Raw genomic sequence first — 25,266 nt, forward strand, 5'->3', positions numbered from 1 at the left:
AAGGACTTCAGTTTCAGCTTAGGGTACAGAAAGCTGGAAAGAGCAACGCTGCCACCCTTACAAAAAACATAACGCTGCACAATCTCCTGTCACGTTATTAAAAACAAAAACAAAAACAAAAACAACTCAATCGAGAGGCCCGCGGACTCAGCGAGGCAGATGACAGCTAAGCCCAAAGTCCCCAGGCCCAGCTTCAAATTCCACCCCCAAGGAGCCCGTGCTCCCAGAACTGGTCCTCTCAGCTCCTCAGACCGGCCACGGCCCCACTCAGCTCTTCCATAAGTTTCGCTTCCTGGAGCTGAACTCCGCCTAGTCGGGGATCAGATTCACTTTCTAGTTACCTTTTCCCGCCGCTCGGTCCCGCCTTCGAAAAGACGAGCGGCGCAGCACCGACCCGGCGCCGCAGCCGCCTCGCGGGATTCCCGCGCCCGCACGCACGCCCGCGCCGGCGCACACGCGCACACGGCCGAGCGCGCCGCCGCCGGCAGCCCGGGCTCCCCGTCCTGAGGAGACAGCTCGCGGGGACTGCGGCCTCCCAGGACGGGCCGCAAGCCCAGCCGCCATGAGGTAAGGGCTGTTCCCCACCACTCCTCCCCGACTCTGCGTAGGCTCTTCTTTCAAACTGGTGTTTTTCCTTTATTCCGATTCCAGCGCAGCGCAGCGGCCCTTTGAGGGGCTGAGCCCCTCGCGCCCCGCAGCCAGGCGACTGCTTTAGGGCGCTGCCCGGGAGCCCTGTCCGGGCCCCGGGCATCTGAAGTCGGCCTGTCGGGGAGAGTCTTCCAGCGCCCCCGGGAGAGTCCCGACCCTCCCGGGCGTCCGCGGTCGGCCCTGCCGGGCCCTAAGGCCGGGCGACGCGCCCCGGAGGCCTGTCCCCTCCTGCGGCTCTTCTTGGCGGCCGCGGTCTGACCGAGCTTGGCTCGCGGCCGCCCCGGGACCATGCGGCGGCGTCTCCGTGGCGCGGGTCTCCTGAGGCCCGTGGCCTTCCCCTCCTTCCGCCGCCGTTCGGTCGCTGCGGGCAGACGCGGTTGGCCGCGGCCCTCCCGGCGGCACGTCCGTCCGCTACTGCCATTTTGCCTTTCTGATTGCTGGCTCTGCGTTCTTCCCTTCCCGGGAGCTACCTTGTACCACGTACACATTCTTATTGCTCCGCCCGATCCGCTGTTTGATGAGGATTTCTCTCGCTGTCCCCTTTACTGATGTGTCGTGGTGAGGTCCTTTGCTTACCCATTTTGTATCCCCGGGGGCTAGCAGCCTGCCCTGCCCCTGGTTAGCGAACCATCCGCCTTTCCTAAGTTGAGGAATGAGAGGTAAAGATCTTGGGCGCCTGAAGCAGGTAGTCAGTGCTTTGTTCTGAATCCTGACTGCACATCTGCTAGTGGGGTGACCCAAAGCGAAGTTTATTAAACTCTGTGAGTCTGTTTCTTATAGATTGTAAAACTTGATGGCATCCGTGACTTAGGACTGTGGAAAGGGTTAATTGCTTAGCACATGATATTTTCAAATGTTGACTATTATTATAAGTAAAAAAAAAAGTAATAAGTGCCTCACTTTTAACATTCGTAAGAAGGGAGGGGGAGGTATCAGGAAGGGGCCTGAAGAAATAAGGAGGAAAGGGGGGGTGCACTGTATGTGTATACAGGATGGGGTGGAAGAGGAGTGAACCCCACTGGGGACTGTCTCCCGAGGACGGGGAGAGACCGCTCCTTCCAGGCAAAAACCAAAATTACATAAATATAAATACCCGTTCAGAAATAATAGCCTCTCTCTGCCAGCTTCCCAGAGACAAAGGTTAAAAATTAAGTAAACAAAGTTTACAAAGGAAAACTCATGGCATCCAGTTGTGCACAAATCCCAGAGTCTGGGCAAAGCACTTCAGTGGCTGACTAAATGTCACTTTAGGATCTCACAACCACATTCATAATACCTGAGGCAGCCCTCCTCATTGTCCTGGGGCTGGGCTGATAGAAACCTTCCCAACAGAAGCAGATGTTCCTTTTACTGTATGAACAGGCATGGGGCTAGTAAGCCCATATTGTCATGGATCTGGGCAGGCTGTTAAGCTCAAGGCATGAGATTTTGGTGCAATTACACCGGAGAGAGGAACAACTACCCAGGGACAGTCTTACCAGGGTTCCCCGGCAGGACCATAGGAAACAGTTCAAAACCTATTTTCAAAATCGAAACATGGAGCCACACACACAAAGCATGCCAAGACATAAAGACAGGTGGGATATGGCAGACTGAAGTGGTAGAAAGTTTAGAGCCGTTAGCAGAAGAGAAGAACTAGCAGGAATTCCCTCATCTGGCATTTAGGTGCTTTTTATGCTAGGCTTATGCCTCTGGGTTGGATGTGCCAGAAGTTGCCAGTATGTAACTGCGTTCATTTATTCATTCATTCAACAAACATTTATTTATTGAGCTTCTACTATAGGCCTAGAATAATGGATGCCAGGGACATAAGTGAAAAAATAAAATCAAAACAAGGTCCCTGTTGTCATGGGGCTTACATTTAAATGGGGAAATAGACAAACAATAGATAAGTGAGTAAATAATCAACATAATTCAGAAAGTGATAAGTGCTATAAGGAAAATAAAATAGTGTCATGGGCCAAGACAGTGACCTAGAATGAAGGGGGCTATCTTAGATAGCTCTGCCACAGGTAGCCTCTTGGGTAGGGAATTTGAGCTGAACTTACAAGAAAGAGCTAGTCATGCAAAAATTTAGGAGCAGAGCATTCCGAGTAAAAATAACAGGTGTAAAAGTCCTTGATCTTGATATGCTCAAGATAGGAAGAAGGTCAGTATGTCTAAAGCACAGTAAATGAGGAGAGTAGTAGGAAAGAACGTGGACAGGTAGACGAGGCCAGCTCCTTTAGGGGCTCGTAGGACATGGCAAGGGCTGGATTAATATCTAGGGGGTGTTGAGAGATTTTAAGCCAAGAGACTGATATCCTGTTTACATTTTCAAAAGTTTATTAGTACTATATGGGAACTAATAGTGGAAGCAGGGAGATCAGATTTTTCCCCAGCTCAAAGGAAAGGTAATTGTGGTTTAGACTAGGACATTAGCAGTGGAAATGGAGACAAGTGGATGAATTTGAGATGCATCTGGTTGGTAGACTTAATAGGAATTCCTGTTGGATTGGATGAGGGGTTAAGAGGAGGAATCAAAGATTACTCCTAGGTTGTTTGGACTGTGGAACTAAGAGGTGCCAAAGAAGGTGGGGAAGACTGAGGGAGGAACATGCTTAAGGAATCCACATTTCTGTGTTGGAGATGTTTATTTCAGTTGCTAGTTGAACCTCTAATTGAAGATGTGAGCTAAAAATTAGGTAAGTCTGGCATTCAGGGGAGAGGTCAGAGTTAGAGAAAATACCTTAGAAGATCATCAGCAGATACAGCAGAAAGTCTTTAGTTGGATTATGGGGAAGAAAGTATTTTAATTCCCTTAATAATGATGATAATTATTCTTTGATAACTAAGATTCTTGCTTTTCCTTCAGATCACTTGTAATACATTTTTACCCATCTCTTGTCTTATTTGAGAGAATCATTAATCATCCTTAAAGAAATCTCTCTGCCACTTCCTGTCTGAAGCAGTCTGCACAGCACATTATTTTGAGAAGTTGGTCCGTCTCAGAACAACTCCAACAATGTGGAATGTTGTGACTTTAGATTGAGGACTCATATTTGAAACCATTGTTTTCTTAACCTGAGACTTTTAAATATCTGGCATGTCTTTTCTAATGGGTAATCACACAGACCTCTTACTTACTCTTTAAGCTGCTCTAAAATCTCTTCATGTTTTTTTTTTAGGTCCTCTTGAGGCAAAATGAATTTTACATACATTAGATATATCTTATATTTTAAAGAAAACTATTCTAAAAAACAGCCTCCAATTTTTATATTAAAGAGGCAATATAGTATTATGCTTGAAAGGCATTTGCTTTTGAGTCAGGCAGAACTAGGTTTAAATCTCGGCTCAGCCCCATGATAGCTGTGTAAGCTTGAACTGTCTCTCAGTCCTCATCCATAAAATTGTGAAAATAATAAGAGATTGTTATAAAAATTACATGTAATTTGTATAACATGCTTGGCACACTGCCTGGCGTGTGGTAAATTATCAACGAATGGTAGCTTTAGTTATTTGTTTTTTTGAGTACTCATCTGATTCTAGATAGTATATTATAAATAGTGTAACATTTATACTATTGAGCTGAATCTGCACTGAGCCCAGGTCCTATGCATAAAGTTGTTTTTTCAAATGTATCCCTGTTTGCCATTTAATTTAGCTCTTCACCTTGAATAAAATAGCAAAAATTTCAAGTTAAAGGAGAGTTCTAACCTGTGGGCTTGAGGCCTTTTTATCCATTAAGCCCTATAGGCCCAATGTCTCCAACTAACCTGTCCCATACAGTAGTCAGTAGACATATATGGCTATTTAAATGAATTAAATGTAAATAAAATTAAAAATTCAGTTCCTCGGTACGAGCCATATTTCAAGTGGTCAGTGGCCACATGTGGCTAATGTCTACCATATTGTGCAGCACAGATAAGAACATTTCCCTCATAGTGGGAAGTTCTATTGGAAAGATCAAGTTTAGAACCTACAGTCACTAAAATCTGGGACCTGTATACATGTGTGTATGTATGTACACAGACAGAGAAAGAGAATAAATAGGAAAAAATTATAAAAATTGAAATTAATCATTATAAGTTAACTTAAATGTTAATGTTTAAATAATGTTTATTAAAGTTGGAAAACATTTCATGGAGTAATATATTATAAATATGAAATGGTTTTATTTTCCCATCGCTGCCACTAATTGTGCAATTAATCCAATTCTCTAACTCTTCTGTCATTTTTGGCTATTAGGACAGCCCTTTCCAGTTCCTAAAGACTCAGTCCAGTTCAGTTTAAAACCTCAATCTCACATTTGATTCAAAGGACTCTTCTCCTCCTTCCCAACCCCCAGAAAATATTGATATAAATGCTACGGAGAACAGGAAAATGGGATAGACTAGATTTTAGGATGACTGGCAAGGTAGAGGTGCAGCTTTAGCTAAGGTGGCCAAGGGTACGCCCCTGAAGAGCTGACATTTGAGCCAAAACCAGAATTATCAGAATAAGTAAGCCCTAGAACTCTCTTAGGAAGAGTTCACAGAGGGAGGGAATAAAAAGCAGGTGCAAATGTCCTAAGGTAGGTACATACTTGGCATAAGAAATAAGAAACAATAAAATTTTTTTAGAGGCCAGTATGGCTAGAGTGCAGTGAGTGAGAAGAAAGTGGTACAAAATGAGGCTAGAGAAGTAGACATGGGCCAGATGAAGGGCATAGCAGCTGTGGTTAGGAGTTTGAGGCTAGAGATAAAGATTTGAGCATTAACAATGGATAGCTTTATTTCTGCTTCATATTCCATCTGTCTTGCAAATTCCCCCCCCCCCACACACACACAAGCTTCATTTTTTCCCTTAATACTGGATCATTCCCATTAAGTCATTAAAAATATCATGATTAAAATTTTTTTTGACAATTCCCCCAGCCTCCCTCCAGCTGTAGCTCTATATCTCTACTCCCTTTACAGTAAACGTCCTTGCAGGAGTGCCCTGTATTCCCCATATCCACTTCTTTACCTCCCATTATTCTCTCAACTCACTCCAGTAATGTTTTCAACCCTACCATTCTATTAAAACATTTATCAAGGACGCCCACAAGTTTACTTCTGCCAGAAAACAGTAATCTCATCTCTGTCCTCATTTTCTCAACCTCTTAGAATCATTTTACACATCGAATATTCATCTTTCTTTCTTGAAATAAACATTTTCTTCCTTAGGCTTTCATGACACCAGGTTTCTTGGTTTTCCTGCTCCCTCACTGATTATTCTTTCTTGGCCTCCTTTCCTGGTCCTTCTACTCTGCTTGACCTGGAGTCTCTTACAGCTTAGTTTTTGATCTTCTCCATTTGTGCTCACTCCTAAGGTAATTTCATTCTAGATTTCGTGGTTTTAAAGTTCATCTGCATGCTGATGACTCCCAGTTTTATATCCTAAGTTCTAATGTCACTCCTCCGCATCTCCAGAATTTTCTTCATTAATATCCAACTCCATACGTGACATCTTCACTTGAATGTCTAATAGACATCTCAAATTTAACATTTCCATATAGTCCTCTTGATATATCCACTCAGTTCCTGAAGACAAAAGCATAGGAATTATTCTCAATTCCCTCTTTCCCTCATGACCCTCCCCACACCCAGTCCATCAGAAGGACATGTCAGCTCTGCCTCCAAAATATAACCATCCAGTCCTCACTAGCCCTTGACTACAACCCAAGTGTGAGCTCGCATCATTTCTCCTTGGATTCCGTAACAGCTGCTTTCATGTCTCTTTCAAGCACATTTGTTCTGGCCATGCTATTTAAATTTTAACTAACTCCCAGGCCCCCTGCCAGCCTCCCATTCCCCTCTCCTGCTTTATTTTTCTCCTTAGCACTTATCATCATCTTTTTCTTTTGTGAGGAAGATCAGCCCTGAGCTAACATCCATGCCAGTCCTCCTCTTTTTGCTGAGGAATACTGGCCCTGAGCTAACATCTGTGCCCATCTTCCTCCACTTTATGTGGGATGCCACCACAGCATGGCCTGACAAGCGGTGCGTTGGTACGCACCCGGGATCCGAACCCAGGCCGCCAGAAGTGGAGCGCATGCACTTAACCGCTACGCCATGGGGCCGGCCCCAACTTATCATCTTCTTATACACTCTATATTTTCATTTATTTTTTGGTCTTTTTATGGCACGCCCCACCCCTGTATTAGAATGTAAGCTACATGAAGTCAGGATTTTTTTTTTTTTCTGTTTTGTTCACTGTTGTATCCCCAATACTTAGAATATTGCCCTGCACATAGTAGGCTCTCAGTAAATATTTGTTGAATAAATAGCTTCCCCACTAGTTTCCCAACTTCCTCTCTTGACCCCCTGTAATCTTTTCTTCACAGAGCAGCTAGAAGGATTTTTTTAAACCTACATCAAACATTATCATTTCCCTACTTGAAAATCTCCCTCTGGGGTCTGGCCCAGTGGCATACTGGTTAAGTTTGCGTGCTCCACTTTGGTGGCCTGGGTTCCGCAGGTTTGGATCCCGGGCACGGACCTAGGCACTGCTCATCAAGCCATGCTGTGGCAGGCATCCCACATATAAAATAGAGGAAGATGAGCGCAGTTGTTAGCCCAGTCCAATCTTCCTCAGCAAAAAGAGAAGGATTGGCAACAGATGTTAGCTCAAGGCCAATCTTCCTCACCAAAAAAAAAAGAAACCAAAAAGAACCCCTCCCTCCAGTGCTTTCTCATTACAATTAGACTAAAATTTATATTCCAAGCCCTGCATCCTCTGGCCCTGCCTACTACTACACCTCATCTCCTGCTACTCTCCTTTTTGTTTACTGTGTTTCAGTGACACTTTTCTTCCTTCTGTCCTCTGATCTCTCCAAGTTTGTTCCCACATCAGGCCTTTGTTCTCACTGGTCCCTCAGCCCAACCCAAGGTTTCTCAACCTCAGCATTATTGACATTTTGGGCTGGATAATTCTTTGTTGTTGGTGCTGACCTGTGCATTATAGTATATTTAGCAGCATCCCTGGTTTTGACCCAGTAGATGCCAGTAGCATTCTTCCAGTGGTGACAACCACATTGTCTCCAGACATTACCAAATGTCCCCTAGGGGGCACAACCACCCTGGTGGAGAAGCACTGGCTTAGACCATTCTGCCCTCAGATCTTTTATGACTGCCTCCTTTTCATTGTCAAGATCTTCCTTCAATAGCCCCTTTCTACAAGGGCTATTCCTTGTCAAGCATAACTGCAATACCCCCCACCACTATCTAATCCCATTACTCTTTTTTTTTTTCTTCTTTACACTTAGTATTGTCTGGAATTATGTTGTCCATTGACTTGTTTACATGTTTATTTTCTCTCAACTCCTTTTGTTCCCTCCTCATCCAGAATGGAATTAGCATGAAGAAAAGGCCCCTTTCTGTCTTGTTTACTATACTATCCACTGCAACTAGAATATTGCCTGTCAAGTATGACTGAGGTGATCACTAAAGGTTTATTGATAGAAGTATTACTATAGTTCCCATAAACATTTATACAAATATATATTTATATTGTACATACAGGGAGGAGGGTCCTGTATGCAGCAGAAAGGGAAATACACACACACACACACACACACAATACACTGTTCATCTCATAGTTAGAGCATTTCCCTCTTGCAGAGAAGCCTTAAGTAATTTTTTTCTGTACATTTTTTGTGACCCTCAATGATGGCCAATAGTAGATTTGGAAAGTCTTTCCTGACTGCCTCACCACCACCACCATACTAAAACAAACAAGCAAATAAAACTGGTATATTAATTAGGACTGTATCAGTTATATACAGTAGAAATCCAGTTCAAACTGGTTAAGCAAAAAGAGAGAGAAAGAGAGATTATTTGCTTAAGAAAATTGAAGTCCAGTGATGGACTGGGTGATCCAGGCAAGACTGGGTCCAGGTATTTAGTCAGTATCATGAGCAGTCTGTCTTTCTTCCTGTCTAAGCTCTGCTTTCTCTACATTTGGTTCTTTCTCAGGAAGACTCTCCCCAAGAGTTTGAAAGGTGGCCACCAGCAACTACAGGCTTATATTCTACCAGCTTAAAATTTTTAGAGGGAAGAGAAATAGTTGAACCAAAGTCCTATTTCAGCAAAATCATATTTTAATTGGACTATCTCTTAATAAATGTCTAGGACCAGGGAATGGCTGAAATGTCTTGTGCCTTCCCACAGACTGGAGTGAAGAGTGGACAACCTCTCTCAAATCACGTGGACTGAGAGTAGGGGGAGAGGACATTCCACGGAGGAAAACCAAAAGAAGGGATCCTCATCAAGTAAAAGCCACAGATGTCCACAACACTGGACTATGTATCCTTCCTGGGTCACTTCCATGGAACTTTATTGGAATGCTGAGTTGTAATTGACTGTTTACTTGTAATATAGGCTCTGTATAAGCAGGGCTATGTCTTGTTCACAGTTACATCCCCAGGGTTATCAGAAGATCTTGCACATAAAAGGCTCTCAGTAAGGAATAAATATTTCCTATCCCTATCTTCCCCCTTCATCTTCCTAGTTTCAGAAACAGTGTTTCCAATGGGCCCTGCAGAGCTTACACTGTGCATCCCATAAAGGGAGCTCAAGCAGTATTTCTTGAAGTGAAGTCAATATTAAGAGCAATAAGTGCTAGCCTTTATTGTTGCCCAGAATTCCAGAGGGCAGAATGATGTGGCACTTACAAAAAACCTACTAGGCTTCTTTTCATCCTTTCCCCATCTTTTCTAAATCTCTGTTACTCTCCTTTTATCTATCTCAAACTTAATGCTTCTCCCTATCCTTGGTATACCTGTTCTTGTCTGTTTCTATGCCTTTTCTCTCTGTGGGGTTTTCTTTCTTTTGTTTTTTTGTTCTTTCTGTATGTCTGCAAAAATGATGTATTCATGTGGTTTCTCTGTCTCCTCAATGTACTACTTTTTCTTGTTTATCACTCTCTCTTCTTTTCTCCCTTCACTACTCATAATACAGAAATGGAATTTTATATTAATTATTGACTATGTATATATTCATTATTAATTTTCAAGGCTAGTAAATAAAACATTTTAAATTCCCCTTTCTAAAAATCAGTGATCCTTGTGGGTCAGTGACTGCTAAAAGGAAATACATACCCTGTAATATAGAAAACCCTGTCATCCCTCCAGAATTTGTTTTGCAATAAATAATGAGAATTTAATGAAATACTTCTAGGACATAACTGTACACAGAGGAAACTAGTATAAAGTTATAGGAGCCTACTGCTTTAACTGTAAGATCAAGTAAAAGATAAAATTGGTTGTTAAGCAAAGAACAGGATTTAAGGTTTAAAAATTGATGATTTCCTTTATTTCTTTGAAAATTAAAAAGGAGTTTGTCTTTGACAGTGAAATTCCTGAGGACTCCTTGATGGCCATCCTGTTGGAGTTAGAATGTCACTTTACATGGAGTTTACTTAAGGAAGACATTCTGTTTGATGTGGAAGACACAATTGAGCAACAGCTTGAATTTCTTACCACAGAATCCAGACTTACTCTTTATAACCTGTTGGCCTATGTGAAACACCTAAAAGGCCAAAATAAAGATGCCCTAGAGTGCTTGGAACAAGCAGAAGAAATAATCCAGCAAGAACACTCAGACAAAGAAGAAGTACGAAGTCTGGTCACTTGGGGAAACTATGCCTGGGTGTATTATCACATGGACCAGCTTAAAGAAGCTCAGGTGTATATAGACAGGGTAGGGAACGTCTGTAAGAAATTCTCCAGTTTTTCTAATTACAAGTTGGAGCATCCTGAGATTGACTGTGAGAAAGGGTGGGCACACTTGAAATTTGGAGGAAAGTATTACCAAAAGGCTAAAGCAGCTTTTGAGAAGGCTCTGGAAGCGGAACCTGACAATCCAGAATTTAACATTGGCTATGCCATCACAGTCTATCGGCTGGATGATTTTGACAGAGAAGGGTCTATAAAGAGCTTTTCTCTGGGCCCTCTGAGGAAGGCTGTTACTCTGAACCCAGATAACACCTACATTAAAGTTTTTCTGGCACTGAAGCTTCAAGATGTACATGCAGAAGCTGAAGGGGAAAAGTATATTGAAGAAATCCTGGACCAAATATCATCCCAACCTTATGTCCTTCGTTATGCAGCCAAATTCTACAGGAGAAAAAATTGCTTGGACAAAGCTCTTGAACTTTTGAGAAAGGCCTTGGAGGTGAAACCAACCTCTTCTTTCCTGCATCACCAAATGGGACTTTGCTATAGGGCACAAATGATCCAAATCAAGAAGGCCACTCGCAACAGACCTAAAGGGAAGGATAAACTGAAAGTTGATGAGCTGATTACATCTGCCATATCTCATTTTGAAACAGCTGTGCAACGAGACTCTATGTATGCATTTGCCTACACGGACCTGGCCAACATGTATGCTGAGGGAGGGCAGTATAACAAAGCTGAAGAGATTTTCCAGAAAGCCCTTCGTCTGGAGAACATAACTGATGATCACAAACATCAGATCCACTACCAGTATGGCCGCTTTCAGGAATTTCACTGTAAATCAGAAAATACTGCCATCCACCATTATTTAGAAGCCTTAAAGTTCAAAGACAGGTCATCGCTACGCACCAAACTGACAAGTGCTCTGAAGAAATTGGCTACCAAGAGACTTGGTCACAATGCTTCAGATGTGCAGAGTTTAAGTGCCCTAGGGTTTGTTTACAAGCTGGAGGGAGAAAAGAGGCAAGCTGCTGAGTACTATAAGAGGGCCCAAAAGATAGATCCAGAAAATGCAGAATTCCTTACTGCTCTCTGTGAGCTTCAACTTTCCATTTAAATACATACTCTAGGAAATTAGTTGTAAGCTTTTCTCTCCATTTTGGGTTCTTATCTTTTTGTTTATTGTTTTAATCCATTGTTCATTATAGGGCCAATTTTTATTGAATGATTATTGTGTACAGGCATCATACTAAATACTTTATATGCATTATGATGAGTCTTTTGTTGTTTTCTATTTTTTTTTATGTGTGTGTGTGAGGAAGATTAGCCCTGAGCTAACATCTGTTGCCAATCCTCCTCTTTTTGCTGAAGAAGATTGGCCCTGGGCTAACATCCGTGCCCATCTTCCTCTACTTTTATATGGGACGCCGCCACAGCATGGCTTGACAAGCAGTACGTGGGTCCATGCCCAGGATCCAAACCTGTGAACCCCAGGCTGCCGAAGCGGAGTGCAGGAACTTAACCGCTACGCCAGCAGGCCGGCCCCTTTTATTCTTTCTTTTAATTAAAATACCATAATCTATTGAGAAACAGCAGTGTCCCAGCTGTTGCAACTTTTAAAAATGGTATAGCCATGTGACTTTATACCCTTTATCTCTGCTACTTATAATAATTTTCTGATTATATTTTGTCTTCCCATATTACTCACTTATGCAGTGAGTATAATCCTACATAAGCCTTTGACACCTAGTCAAGAATACTCTTTCAGGAATACACAATTATATTAGGTAAGCTGTTAATTATGCAGTTTGCAAAAGACGGAACTTTCCAGTTACAGATGTTCTGACTTGGATGAGGATATTTCACCATCAACCTGGTAGTCACCTAAAGAATCCTCTTTGTTGAAAGAAAAAAGGTCATACTAATAAAAAGTTTGTCATCTCTGATGGCTTCGATAAAGGGAGAAAGAAGTAGAACAGAAGGAAAAAGATTTCCTCAAATACAAAACTTTAGGGATCCATGAGAAATCTGAAGTATTATCTACCAAAATGTTCATTAACTAGCTAGAAATAGAGAAAAATGAATAATGGAAAATTGTTAGTCTCAAGTTTCTCTGGTTCTTTCTTCCAATGGAATCTACATGGAATTAATTTTATTCCTTCCAGTTAAAATTGCAGTATTTTTGGTTAAAATCATTGAGATAGAAAGGTGATCAATTGAGAAACTGGAAGAAATGATAAACAGGTAAAGTAGATGTCCCTAACCTACATCTCTAGATTGCCAAGATTTCAGTGATTTAGGTTTGGGTCTGAACTGGGTAAAGTTCTCACCCCCAATTTCTGGCCTTTTGTTAACTGTTTGGGTATTCCAAAGTTACTTCTGTGAAGCTTTTTCTTTAGTCTGAAATTTTCAGGTTGATATGTTTTCCTGTAGACTCTCCAGGAATAGTTAAACCTTGCTTTCAATTTTAATGTCCACCTTGAAGGGTCACTGCTTAAGGGCTGTTATCCCACGGGACTTTTTAAATTGGGATGTTACTAAAAGTGGCTTCTCTAAGAGACTTTCATGATAGACTGCACAATTATATTTACCATCACAGTATTAGTGGAGAAGTGTGCCATGTGATTTAATTCTCCATACCGCCACTGTAGCTCTTAAAACTACCGTGTATGTGTGTATTTTTTACTTTTTGTTACTATTTTTATTTTTTATATTTCTATTCTGGTTTTATTATAAAAGTAATGAATTATAATTCTAAAATTTTAAACAATATACAGAAGTATATAAATTTAAAGCTGAAAGCACTCCCTTCACCCCACCCCAGTTCCGCACCCACAAAGTAAACTGTTAACAATTTGATATGTATTGTTCCAGATATTCTTTTTCTATGCATATGCAGACATACATGTATACTGCAGTGTATCTCATGAATTAAATTTTTAAAAATCTTTGTTTTACTTAAGTCTGCTGTTTTTATTTTGCTCATTTCATTTGTTTATTCAACAAGGAAGAACAGAGAAGGGAATGATCTTTACTCAACTATTTCAGAAAGTCAGGATTGAAGTTAGAAGTATCAGTAGAAGCATTTGTCCAATTTGGCAGCAAATATTTTATTTTGCAGCAAGTCATTATCCCCCATTGGGAATAATGTTGTAATTAAGATTATGTTCCCAAGTAGAGACTTCATAACACTGCAATAGTTATGATATCAAAACAAAGATACAACTATAAGCCACTATGTTTTAAATATTAGACTTTAAGGTCTATTAAATGACTGAAATTCACTAGATATTAAAACACTAAAATATAAAGAGGTTATAACATACTGTGTTGAAAGGTTCGGGGATTCGATCGGAGACGTAAAAGACACTTTCCACTCCAAACAAATGGACTGAAGGTATATTTTATTATATAGAGGATAGTAAAGGTGACAGTCTGCAAACAGATCCAAATAGGTCAAATATTAAGAGGGAAAAAACATCAGCCCGACTGGAAAGGGAAAACACCCACATCGGCGGAAGAGAAATGACACAAATCAACCAGAAAGAGAAACACCAGGTTGACCGAAAAGAGAACACATCAAATCAATTACTTCATATCAAATCAATTACTTCACATCAAATCAGTTACTCACAACATCCACGCCCCACTGCCGGGAGAGCCCTGTCAATCGACGCGGCTGGGCAAGGATCACACGTCCTGGGCAAGGTGTCCCTTCCACAGGTGGAACTCTCACCGGGGCTCAGTTTCCAGCAGTTTTTATATCATCAGTAATTTTCAGAGTAAGCAATTACAGAGTTTGCAGAGCAAGCATTTAGTGTTTCCATGCACAAATGGTTATCAGTGGCGTACGTGCACTGAGCCCCCTGGCTAACGTCCCAGCCCAGTAGTTGTGTACGTGCATTGTTCTCTTTGGTTATCGTCCCAGCCCGGCATAGATGGCCAGTCCATCCCGTGCTACGACGCTCCAAGAGCCTTGAAATGTTACAACCTGCAACTCCCTCCGTGAGAGAAGGGCCAGTTCCTACCACGCAGAAAGCAGCTTTTATATTTCTTTTTGTGCTGGTGGCTGTAGGTCAATGGAGCGGCCAAACATGGCTGTACTCATGTCAAGACACATACTAAGAAAGTATATAATCAGCATGTGAAAAATACAACTGTAAAATGAACTAAAATTGATTTATAATAACTTTACATTTGGTCAATAATTGTGGTTTCCTTCCTAAACTTTATGACTATTTAGACAGAATTTCATGGACTCTTGGGTTTAAAAAAGACCTCAGAGGATTGGCAATAGATGTTAGCTCAGAGCTGGTCTTCCTCAGCAAAAAGAGGAGGATTAGCACGGATGTTAGCTCAGGGCTAATCTTCCTCACACACGCACAAAAAAGACCTCTGATTTCACCTTTATCAATTAACCATCAAAACTTGAAGCTTGAATTATCTTCCTATATGATAATTTTGTCTTGAGATGGTCTTTCTTAGAAATTTGTCCCTTCCATGTAACTGAAGACTTTTGGCTTGAAGTTTACACATTTTTGTCTGTCTTTAGGAACCTCAGAGATCTAATCCTTTTTAGAGGTGACATTTTGTATCAGAACTCTTGATGCCAGTGGCAGAAAACCCGGCTCAAACTGAGCTAAGCAAAAATGGGAATGTAATGGCTGATGTAATTTAATAGTCCAGGAGCAGCACTAGTTTCAGATAAATTTGAAGGGATAAGCAAGTTGCCAAATACATATCAGTGGCTATTAATGGAAGTCAAGTGATGCTGAGTAACCAAAAACCAAACGTCTACTACACGTCTTGAAATATTGGAAAACAATTGCCCTATGTACCCTGAGACTGCTGTTGGGGAAGAGGGAGAATCCTCCTCTGCCCTTTCCCTTAAGGTCCTTATGGCTGGCCAAATAATTAAAAAGCAGGTTAGCAGGAGAAAATAATACCAAATTTAATAACATGTATACATGGGAGGAAATCAGGGAGACTGAGTTTCTCAACAAAATGGCAGAGCTTCTCATCTTAAGTACTATCTTCAGCTAAAGACAAAGGAGGATGTTGGGGGTGGGGGATTTGGGATTTCAGAGGGAAAGAAGACAATTAACATGGAGAGAGAAATGTAAATGTTTGTCAAACAATTCCTTGCAGGGCGACCTATAGAGAATGTGACCGGAGAGACAGAAATTATAGTAATCAAGAGTACGTAGATTTAAGTCCTCTCCTTCAGTCTTGATAAGGGTTTCTAGAGATAAGTTCATCCTCCTCTCTTCCCAGTACACAGAGGGAGATACCTTTACAAATGTAAATGTTTGATAAACAGAACTTTGATAAGAATGGGCTTAGCGAGGACCCTGCCAGTCTGCCCATACCCAGAGTTAAATTCCTGTAGGCAGTTGGGGGGGAGCTCAAATGTCCATCAGAGGAAATAATCAAGGTAAAGAGATATATTTTGAGGTGGCCAAATTTTGATCTCCCACACTGCTTTAAGTCTAACATACTGTTTCTTTCACCCATCCCCATGAGACGTATTGAAGTCTCTTCCCCATCGTGGTTAACTTGAATTCTCTCCAAATGGTCTTGATCCTTTGCTAATGGTTTGTGCTCAGAGTTTAACTTAATACCTAAAGTGAGGTTTTAGGACTGTGGTAGAATGATCTCTCCTTTTTCCTATGAACTATACTTCTATTAATGTAGCCTAAATCAAGTTATCCGCTCCTGTAGGTTTTTGTGTGTAGGTATCTACTTACGTGTAGGTTTTTCCACACAAGCCATTTTAAGGTATTTCTTTCACATCCTATACTTCAGCGGTTGGCTTTTGAAAGTGTTTTATGTCACTTGATATCATTCAGCACTTCAGATAACCAAATCTCTTAAAGAAGTTGTTGAGGAAATACTTGTATATAAGATGCTATTCATTGCAAATAACTGAACAGATAATAGAAAACCCAAACAAAAGACTACTGTCTTTAAAACAGTAACAAAAGTAACAAAATAAAAAAGTAACATCTTGTTTTCAACTTGATTAAGCAACACTTACCCTTTTTAAGCAGTGTAACTAAGATAATCACTCTCTCTACTTCTCAGCTCTCATTTATCAATCTTGCTCCATTCTGAGAAAGCTCTGCCCTTGTGATCCTAAGATGACTGCCACATGCACTCTTGTCCCTATATAGTGTGAAAGAGCATATCTCCTTCCCCAACCATATATGAAGTCCAGGTTTCCAGTCTCATAGGACCATCTTAGGTTACATGCCCATTCTCAATTCAGTCATCATGGCCAGAGAGGAAGGTATCATACTAGTTAGGCCTGAGGTTTGCACCAGTTAAGAACAGCTAGATACTGAACATCATCAGGGAACATGTCAAACACATTGCACTGAATAAATCATAAGCTATAGACCTGAATTTCAAGATACAGTTCCAAGGCCAGTATCGCTGCATCACAGTCCTATGGCTCTCCCAGCCTCTCCCTGCTCCCTTCCATTCTCTCTCACAGGTGTTTTCCTAATAAATTTCTTGAATTCAATCCTATCTTGGTGTCTGCTTTTGGAGGTCACCTTAACTCACCTAGTGAAAGAAATGCAATTACATGATTCTAATTGGCTGTAGGGTAAATCATGTTTACATAATATAAGTGCTGTTTATTGTTTTTCAACTTTGTGGATCAGTAATTATTGCTAAAGAACAGAATATAAATCTTTCCAACCTTGCTAAATTTGATTTGGAAAAGAGGGAAAAGAGGTTATGGGAAGGGTAGAGACCAAAAAGAACCCCTCATCTTACAAAAAGGGAAGTTAAGAGATATAGTTAAAACTTAATGGACTAAGAAATAAAGTTTTAAGCATGTTATTGTAAATGATAAAACTAATTGATAAAGTAACTAAAAAGTGAGCCATAACTGTGAAAAACTGGGAGGAATTGGAATAGGAGAAGTTCTTTAAATTCAACAATTAAATCCTCACTTAACCTAGCAGGAAATCAATAGGTAAAGTCTTCATTAAATAGATCAAGAAATGGCACCCCAAGTAGGACATACCTTAGTCAGGTAGTACGGGTTAATAGGATCCTCCAGCATGGCCTTCCACTGTGGGGCATCCCACCCTAGGGTTTCCAGTCCAGTCTGAAAAATTCAGGTGAGTCCTTGGTTTCAGAGGGACTGCCTGAAGCAGTCAGTTCCAAACACTTGTTCTTTCATGACACCAGATCATCTGCCTCATGAGTGAAGATGACATCTGGCGTTTTCTGGGTAGAAAGTTCAGGAGTTGGCCCCCACCCTCACTCCATCACTGCTGTCCTTGGTGCTCGTAGGCTCAGCAGTCTGAGTTCAAAACACTAGTAGTGGCTTGGAAAGGCAGCAAGGGGAGATTTCCTTCAGAAAGAAAAGAAAGCTTCCAAGGACAGTTCTGAAAAACAAAGATCATTAATGCCCCTCCCCTCCTCCATGCCTCCCCACTTGCTGGGTTTTTATTTTTCTTCATTGTTACAAATCAACGTGTCCCATTCAGCAATCAAAACTTTACATTTTTTTAGTTATCACCTATTCTCAACTAGACCTTTTGACTGGAAAGGCTACATGCAGAGGGACAAAAGCATTTTTACAGAAAAACATTTTTACACAACCAGAAAGAGACATCATGGTCAGGGATTGGCCGGGACAAAATCCTGAATTTTTAAAACTTTCTCAGTGGGTTGACTTAATTCCCCATCCCTTTTGTCCTGATCATTTATACAGTGAGCCTAAAAAAGAACAACCATTTTCTGGGGTCAATTGCATTTAACAATCAAACTACCTTACTAACGTGTGTATATTAGGACAAAGGGGAGGGGCATAGAGTAAGGCTATCAATCCGTTCTCACAGACTGCAACTATTTGGAAAAGTTGAAAACAGCAAGTTAACAGCAGTGAGATAGCCTTGAGAGGGATCGAGAGTCCAATCTGTCAGGAGTGGGTGAAGGGGTCACACTCCCTGTGATGTGTCCTCTCCCAAGTTGCAGCTTTCAACAGGAGTCACTTGTCAGGAATGCAATTAGCTGCTGTATCATGAAGGGTTCAGAGTATACTACCTCAATATATGCCACTTTATTTTTGTGTGTGTTTGTGAAAGATTAGCCCTAACCTAACATCTATTGCCAATCCTCCTCTTTTTGCTGAGGAAGATTGGCTCTGGGCTAACATCTGTGCCCATCTTCCTCTACTTTGTAGGTGGGACACCTGCCATAGCATGGCTTAATAAGCAGTGCATAGGTCCATGCCTGGGATCCAAACCTGCGAACCCAAAGCAGAGGGCACTAACTTAACCACTACGCCACCGGGCTGGCCCCAATATATGCCACTTTGACATAAGGATTATTTTAAGCTGAAGGCAATTGAGAAAAACCAGACACAAGATGAGCTCTCTATCCTCCCCCATCTGCCTGAAGCAGAACATAAATTCTACTTGTGAAGGTATCCCTCCACCCACTTCCTATACCAGCAAGGGGATAACAATCTTATTACTGAAGACAAGATGGCACCATAAAGAGTCTACACAAACTTTATTAACTAGCACTCATCTTCCATTAGTTTCTCCCATATATTTACCTTCCCACAATTTGCCACCCCCCAAAGCTCAAAGTCCCTTCCCTTTGTCTTGTCACTTCTCTACAAATTTACTGTTCTTTTGTTAAGATGCTATATAAGCCCAAGTTCTAACCACCCCTTTGAGTTACTTATCACTGGGAACTCCCATGACTGTGCATGATGCACATGTAATGAATTTCTGTTTGTTTTTATCGTTAATCTATTTTTTGTCATTCTTATTGGCAGAGCCCCAGCCAATGAACCTAAGATGGGTAGAGGAAAAGATTTTTTTCCTCCTCTACAATCAAAAATATAGAGCTGAGCAGCAGCTGGATATCAGATGGTCCAATCGGAGAAAAGCCCTTTCCTGTATGTGTTTGTATGTGACTCAAAAAGTCTCGCTGGCATTCATGGTGTTTTCATAATAGGACCCCACAGAGGGGCATCCTAAATGGGCAGAGGTTCTCCAGCCTGACTTCTGTTCCTTGAGCCCATGCCTGCTTTCAGTTCCGCACAGCACAAAGTAAGGCTGAAACAGCCCAACAGCAGACAGCCCCAGGTTTCAGTTTAGAGTCAAGGCCAGGCAATTAGGATCTGTGAATTCCAGATTCCAAAAGTCAGCTGCTTTTCCTCACGCAGCAGCAAAGCCAAGACACTGCAGGGCCAGACAGTCGTGGTCCAAGGACAAGGGACAAGCAAGGCTTTCCTAAACCCTTTTTGTCTTTTCAGTCTTAGAGTCCTAACTGACCCACTCAAAAATATGCACATGGGGCTGGAAAATCATCAGCCTCTGTCAGACCTCTGACTTCACAAGGGGTTTCATTAGCAACTAAAAACTGCTTTTTCTAACTTCACAAGTGTGTCTCAGTCTGGAGAATGCCTCTCTTTTTATGCTATCTCCCTTTTTCCAGAGACTCCAAAGGTAAACATCATAACATAAATCATTAGTTATGGAGATGTTCTGTTTCTAATACTTAAAAAGTTTGAATTCCAACCCTTGCCCAAAGGGCAAAAAGCAAGAAAGGTATGTCTTGCTAGCACTTCTTTTTCTTTTATTTTGGCAGCTTTACCTTGATAAATAAATGGCAAGCAACAGGATATATTGGAGCATATGAGGAAGCCATTTGATGTAAAACTAATTCAGCCTGAGCTTGTTTTTCCAAAAGGGCCTGTCGCCTTTGAACATGCATTGTATATCTGCTTTACCATGTCCCAAAGATAAGAACGAATGCCCTTAAGATAAAGATGCAACTTCCCCCACATTGGCATTTCCTTAAGGATAAGAATTTCTCCCTACTGTAGGATTTGATTGCTGCACTCATCCTGTGACCACCCAACCTGAGACAACAGACCTGCTACCTGCTGTGCCCATCAATCGCTGTGCCAGCAGGGCAATCTTATGACTATTGTAAAAGGGACACTGCAATCATATATGATACATGCTCTTTGATGGTATGTAACTGCTCTGTACACCCCACTTCTTTGGTGCCTTTCTATAGGCCCCAGGCTATATGGTCCTCAAATTTGGCTCATAATAAACTTACCCCAATTTTGATTTATAGATTGGTTATAAATTATTTGTGTCGACAACCTGATTGAAATGATCCCACTAGCATTTATGATATTATAAGTATATAGCAGTTCACATTAATTTTCTTTATATATCCAAATGCTATAGCCACAAAATACAAGGCCATTTCCTTTTTGCTCTCTCATTGCAAATTTACTGAAACTCCTCTCAGTAAATTCAGCACTTACAAGGTTAACATTAGCTGCCTGGGGACATCTGGGCTGGAATGCAAGAGGGGGACGGAAGAGGCTATTATAGCAATGGCAGCAGCCAGGCTGAAGAAATGACTAGACCCAGGGTTTTTTCTTTTTCTTTTTCCTTAGGAACTGAGTTAGCCTTTTTCTCTTGTACTTACAAGAAAGAGCAATACAAACTTTTAATATTTTTGGTTCATCTAAGCTCAACTCTAGGAATGTTCCAGCACTTTCTCCTCCCACTGGGAAGAGAGAATAAAACCCAAAGGCATTGCTTTGGCTGCACAACTTTTCCCCTCACTCTAGCCAGCTGGGCCAAAAGCAGCGAGAGAATCCACAAGCCAACTCTATTGGGGTTGCATCTATCAGTTTCAAGTTCTTTAAGTAACTTAAACCTCTTACCAGCAGAAAGTAGTAGCTCAACTGCTGTTGCATACCATGAATGACTCCATAGTCACCAGACACCAAAGTTTTGTCATCCCCTGCCGCTTCATCCTTCCTTTTCCCAAACAAGGCTTTCACTGTATTTCAGTGAATCAGGGTACTTCAAGCATGGGGACTGGGGAGACCCAAGACCACTTGCATGTTTGCTAATTTGCTTAAAGGACTCACAGACTCAGCAGGTAATAATAATCATCGGTAAGAAGCATTATAGTATAAGAGAAGAAAATAAATCTTTTTCCTCTATCCTCCCAGGTTCTCTGGCTGGAGCCATGCAAATTAGACTGACAGAAGTTTTAGCAAGAGAAAAACGAACAGAAGTTTATTAATATGTGCATCATGCATACACAGGGGAAAACTCGGTGATGTCTAACTCAAAAGAGGTGGTTAGAAATTTGGTTTATATAGTGTAGGGGAGGAAAAATCCTTTTCCCTCTATCTTTTTATGTTCAATGGCTGGGCCTATGAATCAAACTAATAAGAAATATATTAACAAAAAAAATTAGTTTATGTACATGTACACAGGAGTTCACGAAGAAAAATGTGACTCCCAGAGGTGGCCAGATGATTGAGGCTTATATACCAATATAGGCTAAAGAACAGAAAAGGGATTTGGGCCTCTGGGCAGGGGAACCAAGTTGTGGGAAGGGGAGAGGAGGAAATGTATGGCCGATTAGGGTTGTCTTGCTATGCAGATAAGAGTCTCTCAGGTGATGAGAGTTGTCTCTGTGAGTAGCTGGCTTCCCAGTATGCAGACATCTTGATATGGAAATTTCTTTTATAAATGTTAATTCCTTTACAAAAGGGGAAATTTATACTCTATTTTTAGGCAGTTAGAAGGAGATAAAGAGCTTTTCCTGAGTCCCCTGGCTCTCAATTGCCTTTAGCTCAAAATAATCCATAAACCCAAAATGCATATTTGGGGGCAGCATATTTTGGTACCCTTCAATAACATCTTAACAAAAGATCAATAAATTTGTAGAGAAGTAGTGAGACAAAGGAAAAGGGCTTTATGCTCTTAAGGGTGGCAAACTGTGGGAAGGTAAATATAGGGGGGAAAATAATGGAAGATAAGGGTTGCTTTAGCAAGGTTTGTTTGTATAGACTCTTTCTGGGTCCCATCTCATCTCTGGTAATAAGATTATTATCCCCTTCCTAACATAGGAAGTGGGAAGTCAAAGAGATTTTCTTGTGTCTGATTCTTCTCAACTGCTTTTAGCTCAAAATAATCTTTATGCCAGAATGGCATATTTTGGGGTGGGATACTCTGAACCTCTTCAATAGCAAAAGGATACAAAGCAAAATCAGCAAGGGAAAAGGCATATTGGGAAAACACCAAAGAAAACCAGGTACAAGTTTCCAAAAATCCTATCCCAAAGGAGTCACAGAGAACGTACTTAATTCCTCCAGCATCGAATTGTGACAACACATTAGTCTACCAGGAAAGCTCATTAGAGACTCAATACTCAAGGTTTTTCATGGGACTTTTCATGTAGGCACCCTCAACCTAGTATGTACCAAAACTGCAGACTTTCAGGAAGAAAGCAGGAGGTCAGCATTAACCACAGTGTTTGCACAATTTAGGCACAGTGAGCCATTTTTATAAAGAATGGTGAGAACCGAAATCTAAGTTCCCCGAGGCCAGCCAAGGGCTAACTTTGCAAGCAGGCTTCTCTTAAAATAGTCTCAGGCCTGCTACATTAACTCTTTTCTGCACAGATGTGTATCTTCAAGGAGAATCTACTTGAGTTGAAGTGCCTAGATCTTAATCCAAATTCCCTAGGGAGGGGACACTGAGATTTTCATCACTAGTTTGATCAACTCTGATCAGAGCACAAAGTCTCATTTTTCATAAAGACCTATTCAGAGCTTACTAGAAATCTACATGAATTTGTAGAGGAGGCATCTGGACAGACAACAATCTAAGAAGCCATTATTACTAAAGTGAGCCTAGCTCCCAGCTCAGGCCCCAATCTAATTAGTCTCTCTACTTTTCATCACATACATAATAACTTTCATGATAGAATGGCATTTGGAGTTTTGGGAATTCTCCTGTCATATTTTTCAAGCAAGTCAAGCTATTCAGTATCTGCAGATTAGATCACCCCTGTTAAAAGGCAGAGGAAAAATATTTGATTAAAAATGAAAATATTAATTGATTCAATAAAAATGACAAGCATTTTTTTGTTCAAAACATCAAATAGGTACTTTATGTTTCAAGTTTCTGAAGACAAAGAGGTTTAGAGTTATTTGTGTGATCTTTAATAGAAGAGTCAAAGAAGAGGCTCATGAGTCTGGTGGGAACTTGTTACACCAACTGGTTAAGGGGCGAAGGCCCGGCCAGTGATCTTTTTTCTTGTTCTGTTTTTTTTGAGGAAGATTGGCCCTGAGCTAACATCTGTTGCCAATCTCCCTCTTTTTTTCCTTTTTTTCTCCACAAAGCCCCATAGATAGTTGCATGTCATAGTTGTACATCCTTCTAGTTGCTCTATGTGGGATTCTTCCTCAGCATGGCTTGATGAGCGGTGAGCAGGTCCACGCCCAGGATCTGAACTGGGGAACCCTGGGCCGCTGAAGTGGAGTGCACAAACTTAATGGCTCTGCCACCAGGCTAGCCCCGCAGCCAGTGTTCTTAAGCAAAGACAAGAATCAGTGGGCCACTGGAGGACTGAAGTTTTCCTGATGAATGAGGACAGTTTAGCTATTCTTGACTGGGAAATACTAGAGAATAAGAAAAAACATATGAAGCAGGTTCATATTTTATAGAAGAGCGTGAGGCATTTCTCCATGCATTCTCTTTTCTGTGCATTAGGAAGAGGGTGGAGGTATCCACCCATTCTCTTGATGGGGGGAAAGGGCATAGGCACATGAAGTTATCAAAACAAGGTCTGTTAGAGTAGTGGCTATAAACACAGTTCCATATTCCAGGTTACATATTCATGGAATTTTAAACTCTAAAGGAACATGAAATTTTCCCTAACCTATCCTTTTTGTTATAGTCATGAGTAATGAGGCCCAGATGAGTGAAAGCAACTTACTCATCACACAGCCTATTTGCACAGGGGCACCTGCCTATAGGTCCAGTCCTCACTCCACAGTGCTGCATATTCTAAGGTTCTAAGTTCCAGTCCCCAAAGAGAGGTAGCATGAAAAAGCTGCTGCTCATAATTTCCTTCTCAGAGAGTCTCCTCCTCAGAACAAAGACATCCCTCACAGTTAAAGTTTCATTGCCTTCAAACTGACATCTCCCAGCCAGATTTTTGTTTCCTTTTCTGGTTTCGATATTTCCACAGTTGTTATGGGGTTTTTTTCTCTCATACCAACCACTTCTGACCAACTCTACAATTCTTCTATTCTCTGAATACCAACTGGTTGTCCAACAATTCAATTCTATTCTGACACTAACTACCCGGAGTTTGCGTCAGTCTCCAGAGGTTTAAGGACACAGTCCCCCAGTACTGCCCTCTCTTCAGACACCAGTCACAAGTACCAGGTCCCCAGGTTACCCACACTTCTGTCTGACTTGGCTACAAATTCAAGAGTTCCAACAACCCCTTCCTCAGTTTCAGTAATTCACTAGAACAACTTACAGAACTCAGGTAAGTGTTTTACTATTACCAGTTTATTGTAAAGAATATAAGTCAGGAATAGCCAAATGGAAGAAATGCATGGGGCAAGGTGTGGAGGGTGGGTGGTGCAGAGATTCCATGCTCACTTCTGGCATGCCACCCTCCCAGCACCTTGAAATGTTCACCAACATAAAAGATCTCAGAACCCCGTTGTTCAGGGGTTTTTATGGAAGTTTACATTATTGTAGGCATGTTTGATTAAATCAGTGGCCATTCCAGCCCTTCTCCCTCCCCAGAGGTTGGGGGGTGGGGCTGAAAGTTCTAACCCTCTAACCATGCCTTGGTTTTTCTGCCAACCAGCCGCCATCCTGAAGCTATCTAGGGAACCCCAAAAGAGTCAGCTCATTAGCATAAACTCAGGTATTGCTGAAAGGGGCTTGTTATGAATAACAAAAGATGCTCCTATCACTCAGGAAATTCCAAGAGTTTTAGAAGCTCTGTGCCAGGAACCAAGGACAAAGACCAAATACATATATTTTTATTATACCACAGCAGTCATACTCACATGGGGAAACAACTTGTGTGGGGAAGCAATCTGCCCCTGAATA

The 25,266-nt window shown here is 41.4% G+C and overlaps 2 protein-coding genes across 6 annotated transcripts in view; both read left to right on the forward strand.

The window, feature by feature from the left end:
* Positions 1 to 483: 483 nt before the first annotated feature.
* The window catches only part of LOC131407237 (interferon-induced protein with tetratricopeptide repeats 1B-like), a 62,857-nt gene continuing 38,074 nt past the window's right edge, over positions 484 to 25,266 (forward strand). Inside the window, 1 exon segment of the mRNA XM_058543500.1 lies at positions 484 to 567. The gene's annotated coding sequence lies outside the window, so the exon portion shown is untranslated.
* On the forward strand, positions 485 to 13,272 carry LOC131407230 (interferon-induced protein with tetratricopeptide repeats 5-like). Of its 5 annotated transcripts, none has more exons than XM_058543488.1 (3): positions 498 to 567; positions 8,820 to 9,110; positions 10,001 to 13,272. In XM_058543488.1, exons 2-3 carry the CDS (start codon positions 9,049 to 9,051, stop codon positions 11,439 to 11,441), a joined length of 1,503 nt encoding a protein of 500 aa, XP_058399471.1. In that variant the 5' UTR covers positions 498 to 567; positions 8,820 to 9,048; the 3' UTR covers positions 11,442 to 13,272. The 5 variants fall into 5 exon arrangements, with proteins under 5 accessions (XP_058399475.1, XP_058399471.1, XP_058399470.1 ...); XM_058543487.1 differs by having other exon boundaries at positions 503 to 567; positions 8,781 to 9,110; XM_058543489.1 differs by having other exon boundaries at positions 503 to 567; positions 8,781 to 8,954; positions 9,984 to 13,272.

The sequence above is a fragment of the Diceros bicornis genome, chromosome 6 (genome assembly GCF_020826845.1).
Source record: "Diceros bicornis minor isolate mBicDic1 chromosome 6, mDicBic1.mat.cur, whole genome shotgun sequence".
In the NCBI taxonomy this organism is placed as follows: domain Eukaryota; kingdom Metazoa; phylum Chordata; class Mammalia; order Perissodactyla; family Rhinocerotidae; genus Diceros; species Diceros bicornis.